At 38.0% G+C, this 21,705-nt stretch overlaps 1 protein-coding gene across 1 annotated transcript in view; it reads left to right on the plus strand.

The window, feature by feature from the left end:
• Nucleotides 1-1,813: 1,813 nt before the first annotated feature.
• The window catches only part of CLVS2 (clavesin 2), a 67,862-nt gene continuing 47,970 nt past the window's right edge, over nucleotides 1,814-21,705 (plus strand). The window contains exons 1-3 of the mRNA XM_025383573.1: nucleotides 1,814-2,600; nucleotides 3,076-4,033; nucleotides 17,140-17,314. Coding sequence (XP_025239358.1) covers nucleotides 3,645-4,033; nucleotides 17,140-17,314 — 564 coding nt within the window. The 5' untranslated portion in view covers nucleotides 1,814-2,600; nucleotides 3,076-3,644. The remainder of the gene's footprint in view (nucleotides 2,601-3,075; nucleotides 4,034-17,139; nucleotides 17,315-21,705) is intronic.

Below are 21,705 nucleotides of genomic sequence, written 5' to 3' on the forward strand. Positions count from 1 at the left end.
CATCTTTCAATATTGGTCATATCATATGCTGGGCAAAAAACATAAATTTTATTTTATAAATTTCATTAAAAATATAGTCTAATATGTCCATCTCGCAGAACAAAGTTAAGCGATTGGTTTTTCATCAAGGTGAAAGGTCTGCATTTTAACTCTACTTATAGGCTAACAAGTTAACTGGCTATAGTTTCATGGATGCAGATGGAAGATGCAAAACTCCTGGCTTAGAGATAAAGGATTTTGTCACTCAGGCATTGCAGGCAGTATGAGTATCTGCATATCTTGCACTGTTCCCTTGAGCTCTAATTCCCACAGAGCTAAGAAAGAGCATCAAGTGATACTGGCATAAACAGTGGGTGGCATTACAGTAGAGTAGCTCTGAGTTTAGGGAATTCAAATAAGCCTGCCTACCTTTTGGTCAGGAGAGGGATATCACAGATTTCAAGGCTTTGTTTCAGATGGAGGTACTATCTCTATCTTCCAAGATCTTCCAAGACCATTTACTGTACAAATACCCTTGAAAAGATAGTCTAGGAAAAAGGGTAGTTAGTGCCTTGCTCATAAGACAGGTAGAAACACAATGGATCCAGGGAGAATTGTCTCACCATGTTGGTGATGACTCTAACCTCTTCATACAGTTGATACGAAACATAAATTTTCTTCAACCTCTAAAATATTAGACAAAAATGATTTTTTTTCCAATTTCTAAAAATGAGAACCAAAAATTTAACAGTTCACATTGGATTCAGAATGCTTAGAAAGTCATAATCACTTAAAATCCTATAAGGACCTTACGTAGAGAGTATATATACAACACACACATGTATTAACATATATACACTCACCTAAGTGGTTTATTTTCTGCCTTCTCCGTTTAAAACATGAATTCCTTGACAATAATGACTGTGTATGTGTGTGTTTGTGTGTGTGTGTAATTTACTGTCTTATTCGAGTTCCTACATTAATTTGCATTAATTTAATTAATAAATGCTCTAGCTCTACCATACAACCCTTTTCCTTCTTTCTTTTTGTCAGCACCATCGCCGTGAGAACAGCAAAAAAAGTGTGCCTGTATTTTGAGGGTTCTCGTAGTCATTAAAATTGAAAATGACAAGGTAAGAAATGTCAAGATAAGAAAATGAAAAAATTTGCTTGTGTTGAAGACCACTTCCTATACACAGAATCCAGAAAAATGACCCACACCTCGTGGAACTCAGTAAATATTAGTTGCATTGAGTTAACTTCAATTCAAGACCCCATTCTACAGTTTGTAAGTCAAAAGTTGCTCTTAGTAACGCGCTCAGTAATACGTGCTGTGTTTTGAAAATAGAAAATATCCCTTTTCCTCAAATCCGTAGTCATTTTAAGCGCAATGACTCCTGTTTATTTATAATGATTCTCATATGCAGATGTATACAACTGAAGGAAGGATGGTATGTGTTTCCAGAAATATTTGCTTTATCATGACATATGACTGAAGCACCTAGTTTTTTCTTCCTTTGAGAATTGTGTTTTTATTATCATTTACCCTAGTGCTCATTTTCATCCTCTCCAACAGAAATTTAGCGGGGAGACTGTATGGTTGAAAAACTACTCATGTAAGTTCCTCCGGAGGCTTAATCATCAACACATTGACTTGGAACTACTCTGGTCTTTTCTAAATTAAATATCTCTGTCTACAACAAATGCGAAAAGTACAAAATGTTTCCGTACTCCTTCTACATCAAAATTGCCTCCTACAGGAACTAGAAAATGCGTGTCAATATGAATTACCGTCTACAACAGCTACTCTCCCGGCCGATCTGGGGTCTTGCACACAAAGGGAGAGAGAGGGGCGTGGGGAGGCTGGAAAGCATCGCTGCACCCCCGCCCCCCGCCCCTGGCCCGGCGACGTCCGCTCAGCAGCCTGCTGAGGAGTGGGGACGAAGAGCAGCCTAAACTTAGGGCTCGGGATATTTCGCTGCCACCCAAATTGCCGTCCTACCCCAACCAGGCAGGGAGAGGAGCGGAGTGCGCTCGCGAGCTGAGTGAGTGCTTACGTCGCAGCGAGATCTGTGCTGGGATAATTAGAGAGGAGTTGGGCTGAGCCGAGTCCTCTTTTAGCAGCAGCAGCCGGAGCCGCCGCCGCAGCCCGGAGGGGCGCGCCCGACTCGGACAGCTCGGGAGAGCCAGAGGAGAGGCCAGCGCCGCACAGCAGCCGCCCGGCTTTTCCCACCGCCCCGGCTGCTCCCGGAGGGCGCACAAAGGCGGTGACCGCCCGAGTGGCCTTCTCCATCCAGGCATTCGGGTCCTCCTCCCCACCTTCTCTCCCGAAGGCGAAAATGGCAGGTCCAGGCGAGGACCTGGGACAGCGGTGGCTCTAGTCCTGCGATCCCCACCCCTCCTGCTGGGAGAGGCTGCGGGCTGCCCGCGGACGATGTGGCCGCGGCTGCCCCCGAGCGCATCTTCGGCCCGGGTCCCTGCCGCCGCCTCTCTTCTCTGCTCCTTCCATCCCGCCCAGAGGAGTTGATGCCGCTATCGCCGCCGCCGCCGCTGCTGAAGCCGCGGCTGATGGATGCCAGGGAGTGCCGCATTGCTTAGCGACCCCGCCTCCGGGTTTGCTGGTAGGAGCGGCTGCTCTTTCTTCTTTCTTGCTTTGGGGTTTTATAGAAAAGATAAGGACATTTTTATTTCATTCTCCCAACGCTCTCCCCTTCTCTTCGTTTTTGAAATGTGCATTCCCAGAGAGATCCCCGGTTTCCTCCTTCCCTCCCCCCTCCCCCCTTTTCTCCCACCCCGCGGCAAGTCCCTGGAAATGAAGGGCTAGAGGAAGGCAGAAGTTGGGGGTGGGGTTGGGGGAGCCCACGCAGGTACCAACGCCACCAGAACCCCTGCTGGTGCCTTATGAGATCACGGTGTATCTCAAAGGGGAGGTGGGAAGGTACGCTATCTGCAGAGTCTCCACCTAATTGGATCACAATAATCTTAAATCAAGCACACAAATATGTCTCTTAAAAATATCGTCTTTGAATAAGTAGAGGGAGAAATAATCTCCTTTCTCCCCATCTTTCTCTCTGTCTCTTTTTCTTTCTGGCAAAGATGATCTCTCTCCGCCCTGGAGCTCAGCGCTGAAGAGCTACCTTATTATTAATCAGAATTTCCATCGCCACCCCTGGCAGGCGTATCCTTCAGCAGGGACCGCAGGAACATTCACAGTGCAGGGGCTGAGATGTGCGTGGGGGTTGTTTTTGTTACATCTTGGAAGAGAAGAGAAGAGGACAGTACCAAGATCAGAACCACCCGTGCTAGGTGGGATTAGGGGTGATTTGTTAGGAGAGAGAAAGGACAAGAAGAGGAGTGCAGAGCCCTTCAGGGGTTTACATCTCTTTAAAGGAAAGGGAAGAGGGAGCCAAAGTGGGGTGTTGTATTTTAGGGGGCGGAGGAAGAAGTTTACACCACCCCGTCCCCCACCCCCACCCCAGTAAAGCTGGGGGAAAGTAGGAGCAACAGGGCACTTGATTGGACACCAAGATTATTAATTTCCTGTAGGGGAGAGGAAGCAGGCAGCAGGAGGTCTGGGGGCTGGAGTCTGGTGGTGGCAAGGGCCAGGTTTGCTTTGGGACAGTCAACAAGGGCTTCTGAGGGAAATCTCCGGGATAGGCAGAACAATGACTCATTTGCAAGCTGGTCTCTCCCCTGAGACCCTGGAGAAAGCTCGCCTGGAGCTCAATGAAAACCCAGACACGCTGCACCAGGACATCCAGGAGGTGAGGGATATGGTCATCACCAGGCCGGACATTGGCTTTCTGCGTACGGATGATGCCTTCATCTTACGCTTCTTGCGGGCTAGGAAGTTTCATCACTTTGAGGCCTTCCGCCTCCTGGCGCAGTACTTTGAGTACCGGCAGCAGAACCTGGACATGTTCAAAAGCTTTAAGGCCACCGACCCTGGCATCAAGCAGGCACTGAAGGATGGCTTTCCGGGGGGCCTGGCCAATCTGGACCACTATGGCAGGAAGATTCTAGTCCTTTTTGCTGCCAATTGGGATCAGAGCAGGTAAATCCTAAATCCAAACTTGTGTTCTCCTTTTACTCTCCCATTTTCCAGAATTTACCCCGAGTAGTGTCATGGTTTTGTAGATTTGATATTTTTGTTTATTCGGCTTGGAGAAAAGAGAAACAAACCAGGAGATGAGTTTTTGGTGGGAACCCTGGGAAGGGAGGAGGGCTTGTATTTTTGCTTTTAAAACTTACTTCATTAACACCCAGTTTCTACTGCAGCTTTAAGGTGCTACCTTCACCATGTTATTGCAACTAGATCTAAATCACTTAACTTGTAAATAAAGCTTCTCTATATGTTTCACCTTCCGAATAAGTTTATTAGGCTGGATAAACCAGTATGAAAATGAGGACAACTTTTCCTCCTTCTTCCTAAAAAAATTATTAAACTAGACCCATCATCATGGTCATCATCATCATCATCATCATCCTCTCTTTGGTACTGACGTTAAATCTTTTAAGCATGGCCTGGTGTTCGACCAAAAGCAAGTAGTTTTGTTGCTTGGGAACTTCTCTGCTTGATGATGTGTAGAAGGAATAATATGATGTGTGTCCCTTCAATGAAAGGAAGAGTTTCATCCTCTGTCGCTGAGCATGCCTGCTGAAACTGAAAATGTACACTGAATGGTGTATGTGTTCTACACCTGCCACTAATCTAAAGAATCTGTTTCCTGTCTTATGTGATTTTTCATCTTTTGGAAGGAAGTGGAAAATATTCAGATGTGTCAGTTGGTGGACTTTTTGAGCTCCTGTGCTATTTAATAGAGGAGAAATAATATTCTGTTTATCAACATTATTATAGAAAAATGTAGACAATAACACTTCTCTATCCTCAATCAGAACTGTTTTCTCAGACTGAAAGATATAAGAAATTATAAAAGGCTCTTGTGTAAGGTAGTTTCAATTAAGTTCAAAGTTAAATATATTTCATGGGACTTAAAAATGCTTCCAGAGCTATGAATCATAAGAAGCTGCTTGTTAAGACATTGGTGTATTTTTAGTTCTGTGAATGGTGACTTTCGATGCATCTGGTTAGTTTAAATCATCTCTGGAGCCATTGTACAAGACATTTACAGTTACTGAGAAGGCTTGTAGATCATAGAGATTTCCAGATAGACTTCTGAGTCTTGGTATTTTAGAATATAAATTAATATTTTAAATTATTTTTTTCTCTCATTTTATTGTGATTTTTTCCCCTGTAATTCTAGGTTAAGAATCACTCTGATTTTTTTAGGCAAATAGAAAGACAAACTCCTACCTGAAGATTCATAATGCTGAGAAGCTCATGCAGAGTGACTCATTCAGAGGGAATGGAGTTTTGTTACTTACTTTGGCCAGTTATAGAGATGTTATTCGACTTTTTATCAGGTAGCTTAAAATTTTAAAGAATTACAACATTTTATCCATTGACCACAATTTTTGTTTAAAGAATGTTTTATTCATCATAAAAGTACATTGTAGGATCATGCAAATCAATGACTGTGTATAACAAAGCTGAAACATTTTATTCAAGGAAAAAAACTAATATTCTGTATGTCAGATTGGAACTTTGTTAATTTAGCTATAGTGAAATGGAAACTGGAAATTTTATATTTATATAAATCTTGAAGTCCGTTAGAGATACCATTATGGAGGCAGATTGCAATCAGATATATTTTCATTAATTTCTATAAGTACATTAATATTCATAATGATTTGTAAACCTAATTAAGATGAAAGTCACTTATAGTTTTCATATATATGAGAAGGTGATAATTCTGAATTTATTAAAGACACTGTGTTTTAGTTGTCCATCTCATGCTTCCATATAAAGGGAAGATAACTAGTAATCAAATTCTCTTTCTCTGGAATTCTACAATGTAAAGGAAGTTAATAATTGGCATATAGAATTATATTTTATTAAACTTACACATAATCTTAAATACTAAAATGTTGTGTATTAGAACAAAATGAAAAGCTGTGTTCTGTAGAAATACCCTGTCAAGATGTCTAGAATTGTAATTATGAATTCTATTTCTATGGTTGGAAATAAACAGGTATAATCGAGAAGTTATAGCATATCAAGGTGAAAATATATACAAGTGATTTAGAGCTTAGTCGAAATTTCAGTCGAGTTTCTTCCTATATTAAAAAAATAGTAATTCCCTCTTCTTCCCCACCTTCCGTTTATCCCAAATCTACATAACCCAATGACAGGGACTAGTGGACAAACAGATCCATCATCTTGGCACCCTCTATAAACCTTTATCACTGGAACATGTGCATAAAAACTTCCTTGGCTCCTGCACTGAAACTCAAAGGACAGCTGCCTTTCTGCCAATGCCAGGATGTTACCAACCCTTCTCAGCCTGAATTCTTTTCCTCGACCCTGAAGGCTCCTTGACTCCTACAGAAGTCTGCCTCTTTCCCTAGATGTTTGTTACTCTTATTGCTCTGTTAGGTGGATGATGCCATGTGCTAGTTTCTCTTGTCCTTCATCCCTCCCTTGTTCTGTGAGTGAGATGTTCTCACCTTTCAGGCCTTGATCCCACCAATCCAAAGCTACCTGGGTTTCTACGGAAGACTGCATGTCTGAAAATAATCCTAACAACATTCTTTGAGTTGTTAAGTGAATCACCTGGCTTTCAACAACTTTCTTAAAAAGTAGCCTGTTTTAAAGAAACAGTATGTGAGAAGTGTAGATGATTACATAGGTAAATTCTAGAAACGAGGCAGAAGAAAATGCCTTCATGTATTTGGAAAACAGGTTATTTATAACTTTCCAACTACAAAAGGAAAAACAAGATTTTATGAATTTTTAAAAAATTTGTAAAGACCCCCAACAGAATTGATCTAAGAAAAAGACTACATCATGTTATCATATTTATTACAGCACTTGAACTAGAGTAGATGCTCAATAAATATTAGCGTTGAATTGAATTAAGCCTTTGTATAAAAAGAATTCTGAGTAGAGATTTATTTGATATATGCTTTCGCCCCTATCAAATCTGTGGGACAATTTTCTGTGCTCCTCAGGACACTGAAAACAGTAAAAGCGTGTGAGACAGTGACTATAAATAAAATAGTGTCTGTTTCTGCTGCAATATAGTGTAGGTTAGTTTTAGGTTATTGTAAAGAATTGGATGATTTCCAAAGTCTTTTTGAGAGACATGGCATCATTAAGAAGACTAACGTAAAATCGTAATATTTACAGTGTACCTTCCTTCTAACAAATCTAAAAAAAGAAAATGGAAATACTCAAATGTCAAAATGACTTGCAGTGTGGTCTGTGGTTCTTTCAAAAAAAGATTAGAGCAGGCCCAGATGACCTGTTACATTTGTTGAGCTGTGCCTTGGAAAGGATTCATATAATTTTATCTCCTTTTAGATTGCCTTATATAATTTCTGACAACAAATGTAAACGCCATGGAATTAAAAACGATTTGACTGTTACACTGCATCACAAGGATGCCTTTATCCTCCATGCATTGCATCCTGTTTTCCTTCCTAAATGATAGTGACCTGCTTAGGACAAAGCAAATACCTTCAGATGGTTTGCATGATCTTTTCAACAGAGTGTGAGGATAATGTGTCATAAAGCTAGCAGAGGTTAACACGGCTGGAGAAGAGGAAACTTGGAAAGAAAGTACATGGCATTCTAGGTCCTAGAGCATGCAAGCAGGTATCTAAGAAATTGAAATCTGCTGTCACATAATTATTGGAAATATTCATGAGTGAAATTGTGTCACCTGAAACATAATGATGATAGGAAGTATGAGAGTTCACCTGTAAGTTGTCAGCCTGCAAGTCATATTTCATTTCTCTAGATCTCATTAGAAGTACGTAGTTCACTATGCTTTAGTACAGCAAACAACCATTTATCTGGAATATGGTTAATAGTCATTAGAAACAGTAATTCTCTGAACTTTAGTGTAGCAAACCACTATTTATCTGGAATCTAGTTAATGGCCATTCGAAAACAAGCACAGTTAGAACCAAAATGATTCTTAGCATGGTGGCAATCCAGAAATCACTGGCCGCCATGCATGGTCTTTGGCTTATCATAGTGGACATTGATTACCACTTACAGTAGTGAAGCTCTGGAAGGGGCAGAAAATTGATTGCTCAGACATTGATATGATCCTTCAACTTTCCTGGAATTTGCCCCAAAAACTTGTCAGTTTTCTCCTATTGTGTGGCTTTTTCATACAAAAGCAAACATTGTATGGATGGTTGCTATTTGTGGTTAAGTTTGAATTAGGATCATGTTTCCATTTACTAAAATAATATGGCCAATGTTCAGAATAGAAGATTATGGTGCTGATAGCTTACAGTTTTAAAACATAGCCACAGACTACACAGATGTGCATTAATGCCAGTCACAAAGCTTTACTTATCTCTGGAATTGTACTAAAAATAAATAAAATAAAAATAAAATAAAATGAACAGGAATAGACTAAAACAGTCCAGGGCAATTATCCAGATAATTGTGGAGAAATATTTATACTCAGCAACAAAAAAAGCAAAAAAAAAAAAAAAAAAAAAAAAAAAGAGATTTAACTTTGCAGCTTAATTTTTCAAGAATTTTTTTCTCGGTTTATTAACATATTAAATAATTCCCAACTTTTTGCTTCAATACCTAGTTATAACTAGTGGCACAGTCAGGAGTTCTTCTCTTAAAAATTCTGGAGGCATAGCTTTGCTGTCTTTTGGGTGGATACTAGTTAGGGCCAAACCACAAATGGCAGGTGTGTATTCCATGGGACCTCTGTCCCAGCAGAGCTTCCATCTTGCTTCCTTTCAGGGAAACTCTTTTAACAAGTCCTCTGCTGACTGCAACTTATTCCAAAGTATACTCTTGGTACATATCATGGCAAATAGGGAGGGAAAAAGTTGTCCTGATAAATGTTGGAGGAATACTGTGATGAATCTCTGCAAAAAATAGGACAATCTCCAAAAACTGGGGCAATTATGCAATAATTAGTAAAATAATCCCGAAATAACAGCAAAAGCTACAAGTGCCAACCTTCAGTAGGACGTTGACTAAGTGTGGCCTGAGCCAAGCTATTTTCATGTTTCAAAATCAACTTTGAACCAGGTCGAGAAGCAAAGGATTTGAGGTTACTACAGTGTCCTGAAAGCATGCCTCAAAAGAAACGTTTAAAGATATTTTAAAACATGAGCCAATAGTATATTAACAAGTTATCCTTAGTAAATTAATAAATTTCCTCCTTTCTGAGGGAAATATTAAATTCTCTTACTTCACTGAGGGCAGGTACATCTATTTCACTATTACAGTAAGTGGTTATGACACTATTATAGTATCATGAAGGAAAGGATACTCCTGTATGTGGGATCCTTATGATATCAAATGACAAACTGAATGATTACTATTTCGCTCAAATGAATTAAAAAAATACACTTTGATTGAGCATTTGTTATGTACGTAGCATTTTAGTAGGTGCTGGGGGCAAATAAAGACACACACATTGTACTATTAAGCGATATGTAATAGTATCTCTCTGGGAAGAAAAAACATGTCAAGCTGAGTAACTCTCAGAGGTCATACGCAACTAATGAGGATATTGTTTACCAGTGCTAGAAGTTGGGGACAGGTGGGCAGCTGTGGGCTACTCAGTATTGTGTAGGAAAAACATTGCCTGCTTGGTTAACTGAATTCAACATTTATTGTTCCATTTTTATTCATTATTCATTTAAAAATAATTCTACTGTGTGTATTGTAGCAATTAAGTACTTCATTCATGCTCATACAATTAGTAAGTGAATTAGTCACTTTGTGTGTGTGTGTGTGTAGACAGTTACCAACCTAAATCTAGGGAAAGGCAAATGTATTAAAAAATCAAGCTCTGATAATTAAAGATAATTCCATCTATGGTTTAGAAAATCTCGATTAAATATAACAATACAGGCAATTAAGAGCAGAATGTTAAGGTGGAAGAATAAACTTTCTGAAGACAAAGACTTTACTAACTAGATGTTTGCTTAAAGTACTTGGCCCTGATAAAAAGAGTTGCCTTTCTAATGTGTTTGTGTGCTCCCAGCACGGTTCTGTTTTATTTTATTTTATTTTTTGGTGGCAATAGATGCCAAAGTTTTTCTTTACCCATCTTCTTCAAAGAAAGACATTTTGCCTGTGGATGTTTCATTTCCAGTGATTCTCTTGTTCTCATTCACCTACATTCCCACAGCAGTAATATTAAAGCAAGGCTCAGACATCTAATCATCTGTGCTCAGTAATACAAGCCAGACAGATGAAATTTCAAGAGATCATATTTCCTCCAGGGATTGTGGATTTAGCCATTTCTTATTCTGAATCCTAAGGATGTCTTATTGCTTTTCCTCCACCAAAGTTCCCTATTGTGGTGAGGCTGGAGAGTGCCAGGATATTGACTTCCTGATCTCCTATTTTCTGATATACATATTATGCTACCATGAAAAAGCAGACCAGGCCAGGCACGGTGGCTCATGCCTGTAATCCAAACACTTTGGGAGGCCAAGGCAGGTGGATCACCTGAGGTCAGGAGTTGGAGACCAGCCTGGTCAACATGGTGACCTAAAAATACAAAAATTAGCTGGGCCTTGTGGCGGGTGCCTGTAAACCCAGCTACTAGGGAGGCTGAGGCAGGAGAATCGCTTGAACCCAGGAGGTGGAGATTTCAGTGAGCTGAGATCATGCCATAGCACTCCAGCTTGGGCGACAAGAACAAAACTCCATCTCCAAAGAAAAAAAAAAAAAAAGAAAAAGCAGACCAATTATTTATTCATCAAACTCTGTTCTGAGTAGGAGGCACCATGAGGAGGGAAGAGCACTGGTCTATGTGGTATTAGAGAACTTTGCTTCGAATCTAGGTTCCCCGTTTTTCCTAAGGTGATTTTAAGCAAACTGTTTAATTTCTCTGAGACCCTCTGTCCTCATCTGTGAAATAATAGGAACAAATTCAGCTCAGAGGTTTTGCAATTGTTTTGAGATTAAGATAATGCATTTGAAATTGCTTTGGAAATCTTAAACTATTACCCAGATAGACATATTATTATTATTACCACTCAGTAATATAAAACACCTAGAAGGCTTCATCGGCTTTACCATTAACAGTACCCTGCGGCATTAATAAAGGTAATTCTTCTGCTTTTTTCCCTCCCCCTAGCACCTTCTACTATGAAGTGCTTCAGACATTAGAAAATGTGGCTTAATGAAAACTGAGGGGTAGGGGCAGCCTTAATGAAGAATTTAATAATGGCTGATTGATTTATTGACAAAGAGAAATTGCTGGTGTTGTGCTGCTCAATGCGATGCCAAGATACTAGTTTTTTCTTGTCATGCTGAAAAGGTTGTTCTCACTCATAGGTGGGAACTGAACAATGAGATCACTTGGACTCGGGAAGGGGGACATCACACACTGGGGCCTATTAAGGGGAAGGGGGAGGGGGGAGGGATTGCATTGGGAGTTATACCTGATGTAAATGACGAGTAGTTGGGTGCTGACGAGTTGATGGGTGCAGCACAGCAACAGGGCACAAGTATACATATGTAACAAACCTGCACGTTATGCACATGTACCCTAGAACTTAAAGTATAATAATAATAAAAAAAAATAAAAAAAAATAAATAAATAAAAAGAAAAGAAAAAAAAAAAAAGAAAAGTAGAGGGACATGACCTATTTGTCATTAAGTTGATCTTTGCCCTGATTGAAAGCTGTGGTAGAGGAGGAGATGCTGTGAACCCCAGCAAAGAAGCATGGGTCAGATAGTCACCAAAAAAGTTGCATGGCCAGAGGCAGGAGAGGAAGCTTCTCTGATCTAAAACATTGAGGGGGCTCTTGGTTGCAGGCAGGGTGCTGCCCCTCCACAGTGTGGCAGTACAAGGCTCTTGTCCTCTTTCTGGTCCAGGAGCATGTTTTGTATTGGGCTAACAGGGAAGCCTTAAGTGAATGTTATGTTTAAATGATACCATTATGGCACTTTGATGACTGTTGTAGGTAAAATAAAGCAGCATGGTCTATGCCCTTGGGAAATAGTTTGATTTTCAACACATATTATTGTGCACCCACAGTGTGCAGTGCACAGTGTTTGGTGCTGAAGATAGAAAGTGGTATCAAACAGTGAAAGAGTTTTTAAGCTAAGCTTATATGTCTGGGGCCATAGAACAAACACTGAAGCACCAGAATTTCAGAATATGAGAGAAAGGGCGCTGAGGTCTCCAGCAAGTAGACAATTTTGAAGAGCAGGGCAAGCTGGTTGTAGGCCCAGAGAAGGGTAGAACTTAGGTGAGGTGAAAAGGAAGGGGAGTGTTCCCCTAGATTTAAGTGAAGATAAAGCATCAGAGTGTACCAGATTGTTGGGGGTTGAATATGACAAGACCTTGGTGGTTGGGGTGAGCCTATGCACGGGTGTACAAAACGAGAAGTATGGTTATTAAGGGAATGGTGCAGTTTTGAAAGAGCCATGGGGGAACAGTGTTGTGTGCAGGACAATTTTTCAGGCCAATTAATGTTTTAGGACAATTTATCGCACAATAGAGGGTAGGCAAGATTTCTGGAAGAGAAAGATGGGAGAGAAAGAAAAAGAAACACAGGTGCTATTATATTAGGAAATAAAGCTAGGGCTCTAGTAGAAAGAGTTAGATGCCAAAGACGTGTACATATATAAAAGACAAAAAAAACCAAAAAAAAAACAAAAACAAAAAAAAACCTTGGTGAATAAATGTAGGACTTGGTGAATAAATGTAGAGGGAGAAGGAAAGGGAATATCTGAGAATGATTCTTCATAAATTGATTAATGTAGGCAATCCCAGAGGAAAATGGGAGACACTAAATTGAGTTACACTAATATATTTCAGGTAACAAGGAGTCACTAAGGTGCTAATGTTCAGATGGCAACTAGAAAGATGAGGATGTTGCACAGGACTGACACTGGCTCTGTGGATATCGAGCCATCACCAATGTATTGACCAAGGGGATGAGTGCATGATTCGGTAACTCCAGGAGATACTATATGATGACAGCAGGGGAATAAAGTCTTATTTCTACATTTGGATAATTGCAGCAGGGAACCAAACATGAAAGATAATACAGTGACCAGAAAAGTGGAAGGAGAGAATGTTCAGTGCAGCATCACAGAACCAAATAGAAGAGTTTCAACAGCAATGATTGCAGCAAATATTTATGGTTTCTATTCTATGTCAAGTACTGTTAAAAACTTTACATATATTATTTTGTTTCATTTTGTCCTCACAACAATTCTATGAAGTTAAGATTAAGTGACTAAAAAGTACAAAAAGCAAGTATAGAATATGTGATTGTTGAAAGAGCAAAAGTAATACAAATGTAGAAGTCGTAGAAATTAACATTTATTGTTTGCTATGTACTACCCATTGGGCTAAGTATTTTACATTCTGTCCTATGATGTAACTATTATTATCACCATTTTTAAAAGAGAAAATGGAGGCTTAGCAAAGTTCAGTAACTTCAAGGTGTATGAGAACAAGCTAAGATTAGACAAATAATCAGGGATTCGCATTTTATTTTGTATTTGTTAATAGCTGTGAGTTTTACGTTATAAAAGGCTTTTAAGTTACATAAACATGCCCCAAATAATTAATTCATGAGTATATATCCTACTCTGCAAGGAAGACCGATTTCATAACTGAAAAATTTCAAGAAGGATTAGATGTTTTCCTTCTGATTGCACAGGTAGTACGTAGTTGCTACGGATATTAAAGTCTTCTCCATATGTTGTCTATGTGTTCTAGCAGCTTTGATTCTTTCCAAGAGCAGTGTTCTACATAGTCCGGTGTCAGTTGTAAAATTTTTTATTGGTGTCATGATTTCTTCTTACTACATGCTACACAGCATTCTTTTCACAAATTCAAATTTTACTTAATGCTATTTTGAGAAGCACAATCAGGAGTCAAGAGCTGCAATAATGTGGTAGTTTTGATTTATAGCTTTCTTTCAGCATATAAAAGACAAGAATAGCTATGGTGGAACTCACACAATTTCAATGTAAACCCCAAACATGAACAAGTAGAGTATTTCATTGTGGCGACCTCTAATTTGTAAATTATAACAGTTAAAATAATTTTAAAAAGGAGAATATGGCAGGAGTCCTGAAGAGATACAATTCATACATGCTACATTTCTTTGGAAGATATTTTACAGATTCTGGCAAGATCCTGTGTAGTCCTGTTCTGCTGAGGAATAGCGTGCTGAGCTGCTAATGGTAATAATGTGAGATGTTTGACAATAGGGAACTGGAATTAAGTCAAGAGTGGTTTTGACCTGCCCATTGAATGGAGTTAGCTACTATATTTTTATGTTTATTTTTCTAAACTTCTAAATTAATATGATTTTTATAAAAATCATTTGATTCTCTTCCTGGAGCCAGATATTGAATTCAAAAAACGTGGTTAGACTTAGTCTTGAAAATTTTGCAAACCTACTTTTCTTCATTGCTGATTTTGGGATTTGCCTTATATTATTTCCTTTGGAATAATGATATGTGTATCAACGTTTATCTTGATTTTGAAACAGTTTAGGAGAACCATACTTCAAGTGTGTTATTTAAAACACATTGCCTCTTGTTTTTAGTCTGTACTGGTACTTTGATTAATTTTTATTACATACAATGTATCATCCTTCCAAAGCTGATTTCAAATCTACATTTTATTTAATGGCATTTTGGTATTAATGCTATTTAATTTCTTATGGATAACATAAGAATGGTCAATCTCATAATGAGGGAAACCTTTGAAGTCGGACTTTTCGAATCCCTAATTTTCTTTACCATGATATTATTATGAATTTCAGAAACTAAAACTTATTTTTTATTTTATTTTATTTTTGGTGGGGGTCTGAATTTCAACCAGAAATATGGTCTTCCTGCTCCAACTTTCCAGTGCCTATGTTTATAGGCTTCAGGTCCTGACAGTGTGTCAGGTCATTATGTTTAAAATGGAGGTAGGTCAGCCATAAAATGACTTTCAAAGGTGTTCAGCCACACATGCTTCAGAGATTTAATAACAAATACATAGTAGAGGTCTATAAAAAGTTTTATTATTTATATATTCAGGTAGTTTTTTGGATGCTGTATCCCTAAGCCTTTTGACTTTTGCCTTTTATGATAGTAATAGGCTATCCTAAAGATGATCACTTCTGATTTACACTCTGCCTAGTACACTATATCTATGCTTATCATTCTAACAAAAAGTATGCTATGTGTGTATTCCAACCAACATTTACTGAACACCTGTTTATACCTAGAATTGTGCCAAATGGTACAAATGTTTTCACTTGAGTCACCTCTTTGATGATTCTCTGGTGCTGCCCCCAACCCTCCCCCAACCATGGCCAATGAGATGAGAATAGCGTGAGACAGGGACAGTTAAGTGATCCTCAGAATTATAAATCAGCGACATATCCAGGACCATATGGCTAATGAGGCATTGGGCAGAGATTGCATCTTGAAGTCTTCTGACACCATGCCCTGGGCTTGATTAATGCTGGGATTCTAAACAAGATTCTGTTCCAAACTGCTGATTTTACAGGTGAAGAAATGAGATCCTGAAATGGTGAGAAATTGCCTGAAGTTCCAATGTTATTCTTTCCTTTCTGAACTACTATGCTGTCTCCTAGCACATCCAAGTGTTTTTAGAAGTAAAAATAGACCTACTCCCTCATATATCTTCACTGTATCATACTGCCTTCCTAACGAACTCATCATTTCCAATAAATGGGAATGATTTTGACTCCTAATCCACTCCCCTCCCCATCCTGCCTCTTCCCTGAGGTCCAGATCTCTTTCTCTAGCTATTCCTGAAATCTCCCCTGAATGTCTTACGAGAAAAAAAACTTAAAATGCAAGGTGTTTAAAAATTGAAATTATTAACATCTTCCATAAATTTTCTAACTCCTCTTAAAGTGCTGGGATTTCTAGAGATTCCCTTTTTAGAATAATTATCTGATGTATCTCTCAACTCTGACTTCATTACCTCCTTCGCTTCCTTGAACTTAGGGTCCATATGCTTTTAATTCCACAATTTTCAGTTTTGAGCTCTCCCCTGAGTTCAGGATCCATTTTTTTCAGAATCTTGCTTGATATACCTCTCTGGGTATACTACATGTTTCTCAAATACAATAAGTTCTGTTCAAAACTTTGTATTTCCAACCATTTCCAACAGTATCCTATTTTTTCATCATTGATATTGATTAAAAATTTTACTATGTATTCAGGCTCTGAAGCTAAAATATGTGTCATTTTTTACACTTCCCTAATTTCAGTCCTCACATTGTCACAGTATAGCAAGATTGTCTAAAATGCCACTCAAATTTGGCTTCTTATTTTTGTTCTTAGTTCCATTGCCTTCATTGAAGCGGTGTCTTAATCTCCAACCAGTGTCTTTCTACTCTAGTCAAGTCCCTTTTACAGTAACATAAAGAGCATTTATTGGGTTACTGGAACATTCCAGGAACTGTGCTAAGGTAAAAAGCAGAAAACAAAACAAAACAAAATCCAACCCTTGAGTTAAGATGGCTTGTATTATTGTAGGTAAATTTCCATGATTTTTCCACTTTTATTTATATTTATCTCCTTCTCTTTCTATCCCTCCCACCTTTCCTTTTCTTTATGATACAAACTCAATACAAGTCATTTGAATTGAGTAACTTTTATTCATAGCTGTCATGTACAGTGTTTTCATTTATTGATGAGACTCACTCAAATCTCATTCTCAGTTTTTTCAAATATGAAAAAATTAAATGTCAATATTACTGAGGGCATTTTTGAACCACTTAAAAAGTGCAATGCTTAATTTTGGGTTAGTTGAATGAGATTTTAGAAAATCATTAGAAGGCCTGGAGGTAAACTAAATGATGGTAAAATGTGAGAAAGCATTGCCATTTGTTTGGGCAGAATACATGTTACATTCGATTATGTTCTTGGAGTACATATAAATTAAACCTCTTCCTAAAATAGTTTTTTAAACAAAATTATTTCCTTAAGATTCTGAAGGTATTTTAAAGTGAATTTTTAGTGTGCTAGAAAATATTTTATAGTTTTTTATAAAAATGGTTGTCAGACCTAATTTAGTACTTTTCTGTTGCCGATAGGTACACACTGGTGGACATTTTGCGCGCCATCTTACTTTCTTTAGAAGCCATGATTGAAGATCCTGAGCTTCAAGTGAATGGGTTTGTTTTGATCATAGACTGGAGTAACTTCACTTTCAAGCAAGCCTCTAAACTCACACCAAGTATGCTGCGATTAGCTATTGAAGGCCTGCAGGTAGGATATGCAAATTACCTACTTCCTTGGTCTCTTCTGTTTGACTTCTCTTGTCTAATGTGTTAGAATGACAAAATGTCTTACTTTCAGAAAAACAAAAACAAAAAAAAATTGTAGTTGTTGAGCACAAACATTAAAATACTATCTGAAGAAAGGATTATAGAAGAAACGCTGAAGGAAGAGAGTTTGTGACACTAGTACAGTGCTCCCTGTCTAAACATAAATGCAGGTAATGAGCTGAGATTTTTAATCTTGAAAATCAGAACAAGCAATATTTTTTAGATTTTAATGATTAGTTATTTAGGCTTGTTTTTGTTTCTCTTTTCTGTACATATTAATTAGCTAAATACTTGCTTCATTATTTCATTTAACCTGGTGAATTTGGGATATGATCAGCAATATGTTCAACTGTTGGAAAGTCAATCAATATGTTTTTTGGTCTCTAAGATACAAAGATATCTCTCTGAAATTTTCTTTAGACTTCATTGGGTCTTTTTGTGAGTGGCAGGGGCTGTCACATGGAATTTATATAGTAATAGTGCTTCTTCCAGTGAATAATGTTTAACTGCTTGGGAATTAGCAGATGGGAAATATATTATTATTTATTGGTCTGTCATAAACCTGCTATTGTCAAGTTGCTTTTAACTTCCAGGGTGTCCTTCTATTCTCTCTCTTTGCTTTATGCTACTTTGTGTACAATACTTATGGAATTGGTTTTAAACTTCTAAAAATATTTGCAAGTTAGTCTTTGAGTGATGTCATTCATTAGACTGGGGCATCAATGTTGAGTAAGCCCAAGTCATCTAGATTTTTACTCATTAGTAATTTCTGACTGCATGTATACACACCTAAATTGATGACTGCTGACCTCTTAAAAGTGGGCAACTTTTCCAGGTGCTGGAAATCTTTGATTTCTGCCTCTGGACTTATTAAGACACACTGATGTTTCTTCTCCACATAGGTTTTTCCTGATGTAGGCTTCCTGACTTGCTCTTGGTGAGACAGCCTTGCTCTGTCTTATCTTAAACAATGCTTTTTAGAAACCTCCACAGGGACAGTTAATACAAGATGGTAGACAGCATAAGATAATGCATGTTTGGAAATGTGTATATTATATAGAATCAGTCCTAGCTCTGCCCTATTTCCAGCATGTATATGGTGTTCTTCAGTTGTGAACAAGAATGGTTACCACCCACTATGTTACCTAACACAGAATGGTAATCTAGCCTTTTACAATTGTTGTCCCTATTTAACCTGTGTCTTCTCTTTGCTCTGGAGCTAGGCTAGGCCTTCAGCTCATGAAGGACTGGAGAACTCATATTTTTTCCCAAGAAATTTAATAAAAATCTCTTCAAGAATAGACTCAGTATCTTGCTACTTTCCAACCTACTTTATGGAGTTTTTAAATAATACTGTGTTAAGTCATCGCAGGAGAACAAACTAACAACTTGGAGGTGTTTGGGAGCTTCCTTGTTAGCTGTAACTACTATCAGAAGTTCTTTAAGTGCTACATGTGAACACCACAGGAGCTACCCTCAGAGAAAACCTCTGTGCTTATTGTCTAGTGAGGGAAATAATCCTCATACCTGTATGGACCTGTTCTGGCTGCACATTTGGAGCTGCCTTCTCTCTGTTCCCCACAAATATCTCAGCCCCTTTCTCCTTTTTCCCAGAACATAAGACAGAGTAAGCAGGGTTGATTCCTCCTGATTTGCAATTAAGAAGCCACTTAAGAGAAGGAAGCTCTTCCTGGGAATAGATTTGATGTGTTACTAACCTTTAAACTCGTTTTTATTTTCAGTTCAAATTGACTTTTAAATGCTATATAGTTATCTCTATACCTACGTCTGTGTCTGTATCTGTGTCTGTGTCTACTATATGTGTATCTAAAAACAATGGAATTCTGAATGAGAATATAGGATTGCTAGAAATGTTCCATTGTGACACGCATGATCTCATATTTACTCTTATATTGAAGTAACACTTTCTGACTTTTTAAATCAAGTCACTGTTTTACTTTGCATTTGCTATGTGAGAAATATTGTGTACCACTATATATTTCATTCAGAATATGAATAAACATTTTTTTCAATATCATCATAAGATCACAAAGTGTTTGAAGTAAAGATACATACACAGTTTTAGGTTGCTAAACACAGCCACCACCATGCCAAGACCACCACCACAACAGTAATAAATCCCTTCCAGTTAGTCAGGAAAATGAAGAAATGAGAAGATTTTAAATAAGTCAATTAGAACTTATGCCATAATTTTGCTATCATGTCACCTTTATTTAGACAAACTTAAAAAAAATTATAGGGAATTGAACCATAAATAAGAAAGGCCACCAGCCTAGCAGCCAGAGAGGAAACTTATATTCATTATGAATGGGATGTAACTCTGTTTTGAAGATTCCTTTTCTCTCTTCCTCTAGAGTTGGCTGTAACCTATCAATCCACATCATAAGCTACGTTTTTTTTTCTTAAGCAAAAGAGCATTTAAAGTGACCTGGCTAGAGATAGCACGCTATACCTTGTATAAAGATACATGAACCATTGTTATATATATTCATACATGAATGTAGTATAAAATCAATTAAGGGACAATGTGGAAAGGTAGAAATAAAAAAGGTTCTAGAGTCAGACAGAACAGGATTTGGATGGCAACCCTGCCATGCATCAAATACCTGGGCACTTGTTTGAATCTCAGTCAACCCATTTATACCAATTTTCAAGTGTTATTATATTAGAAATGATACATCTTGTACCTAGCAGGTAATATCAATGATTAAAGTAATTGATGTGGATCAGCTCATTTTTCGGGTGGCATATTTTTCTGGATGTGCGCTGCCTTTCTCACAAGTCAGTGACTACATAAACTGTGATAAATTAAAGTTGACTGACTTTGGAAATCTGAATAATGTCATAGTATTTTTTGGTGCTCAGACTTTAGATACACAGACTGCATTCTTTTCTACAATTTTTCTGTGGTTAAATAGCATCTAGATATATTTATGTTGGGTGGCAAATAAAATACATTTTTCATTTTAGAAGCAAAGAATGGGATTGTTTCACCTGGTGAAATTTAATCTTTGTTTCTCTTGGAAGAAGCTCTAGGCATAGCTGGAAAGGTGGGGATTGTGGAGATATCCTTGGCTTTGAAAGTTGAGTGAAAGTTTGCTAAGTGGACAAAAACAGGAAGGACATATTGATCAGAGCAACATTGGGGAAGTACTCTGAACAAACATGCAGCTATAGGGGGCTGAAAACACAGGATGAATCTGTATTGACATGGCTAGAATGGGAAATGAATTGAGGAGAATAACCAGAGATGAGGCTGGAAAGGCAGGCTGCGCCCTGACTGTATGGCATAAAAGACTGCATACTATATGGTGTGGCTTGTGCTCTCCAACTATAGGGAGCTTTGGGACAGGAAAGCGTCCTAATCACTTCTCTGATTTGGAAACATCCTTTGGATAAATGAATTGACTTAGATCAAAGGGAAGAGAAGTTAGATCTGGAGAATCCCATCCCACCTTTGAAATAATTATAATAGTATCATTTTATAGGATAGGAAATGAAACTTTAAGGAGTTTAAGATGCTTAATCAAATTTTCTCAGCTGACCTCAAGGCTTGAGTCCTGGTTGTCTGACTCCAAAGGCCAATGTCTTTCGTGAATCTTCTATTGTTTCCAGGTCTGTCTCTAAGAAATAGTAGGTAGGCTCAGATCAGAGTAACTTCTCCCACCAATACTCAAATTCTCACATATTAATATAGGTGAAATTTATTTATTGGAATAGACAGTGCAATTTTAACTAAAGACATCACAAATGGCTGGCCTGTGGCTTTGGACTTTTTTGACACCGTGTGGCAGAACCATGTTCTTTCCCAGTGAGCCATCTCTTTAAGTTACTGTGAGCCTCCCAGTTCTCCAGGATAAAGCATGAAAGCCAAGGGCAAGCCACTTTGCTGATCACCAAAGAAAACTTTTATTAATATAACAACAAAGTGATAAGCCATTCATAATATTGGTCCAAGGCAAGTTTATATGCTTTCTCTGTGCAAAAATCTTCAAATATTTTCAAATATGAAAGACAGCAACTATTTTTACCAACAAAGTGTATTTCCTTGATAGGTAAGGCACAACGTCAGACTTTTTTTTTTTTTTTTGTGGAAAGGAAATATTCAGGGTGGCAAACAGAAAAAAAAAGAAAAAATTAAGAAAGTATTCAGCTTTATTTGATAGAAAAGAAAAATAGAAAATTGTCTTGCTACTTACAATAAGTTAATTGATTAGGGTACTCATAGAAACAGAAAGTTTCTTCAAAAATCAATACAAGATTAAGTGAACGTAACTGGTCGACTAAGATATCTGCCTGGAAAGCCAACTA

The sequence above is a fragment of the Theropithecus gelada genome, chromosome 4 (assembly GCF_003255815.1).
Source record: "Theropithecus gelada isolate Dixy chromosome 4, Tgel_1.0, whole genome shotgun sequence".
Taxonomy (NCBI): domain Eukaryota; kingdom Metazoa; phylum Chordata; class Mammalia; order Primates; family Cercopithecidae; genus Theropithecus; species Theropithecus gelada.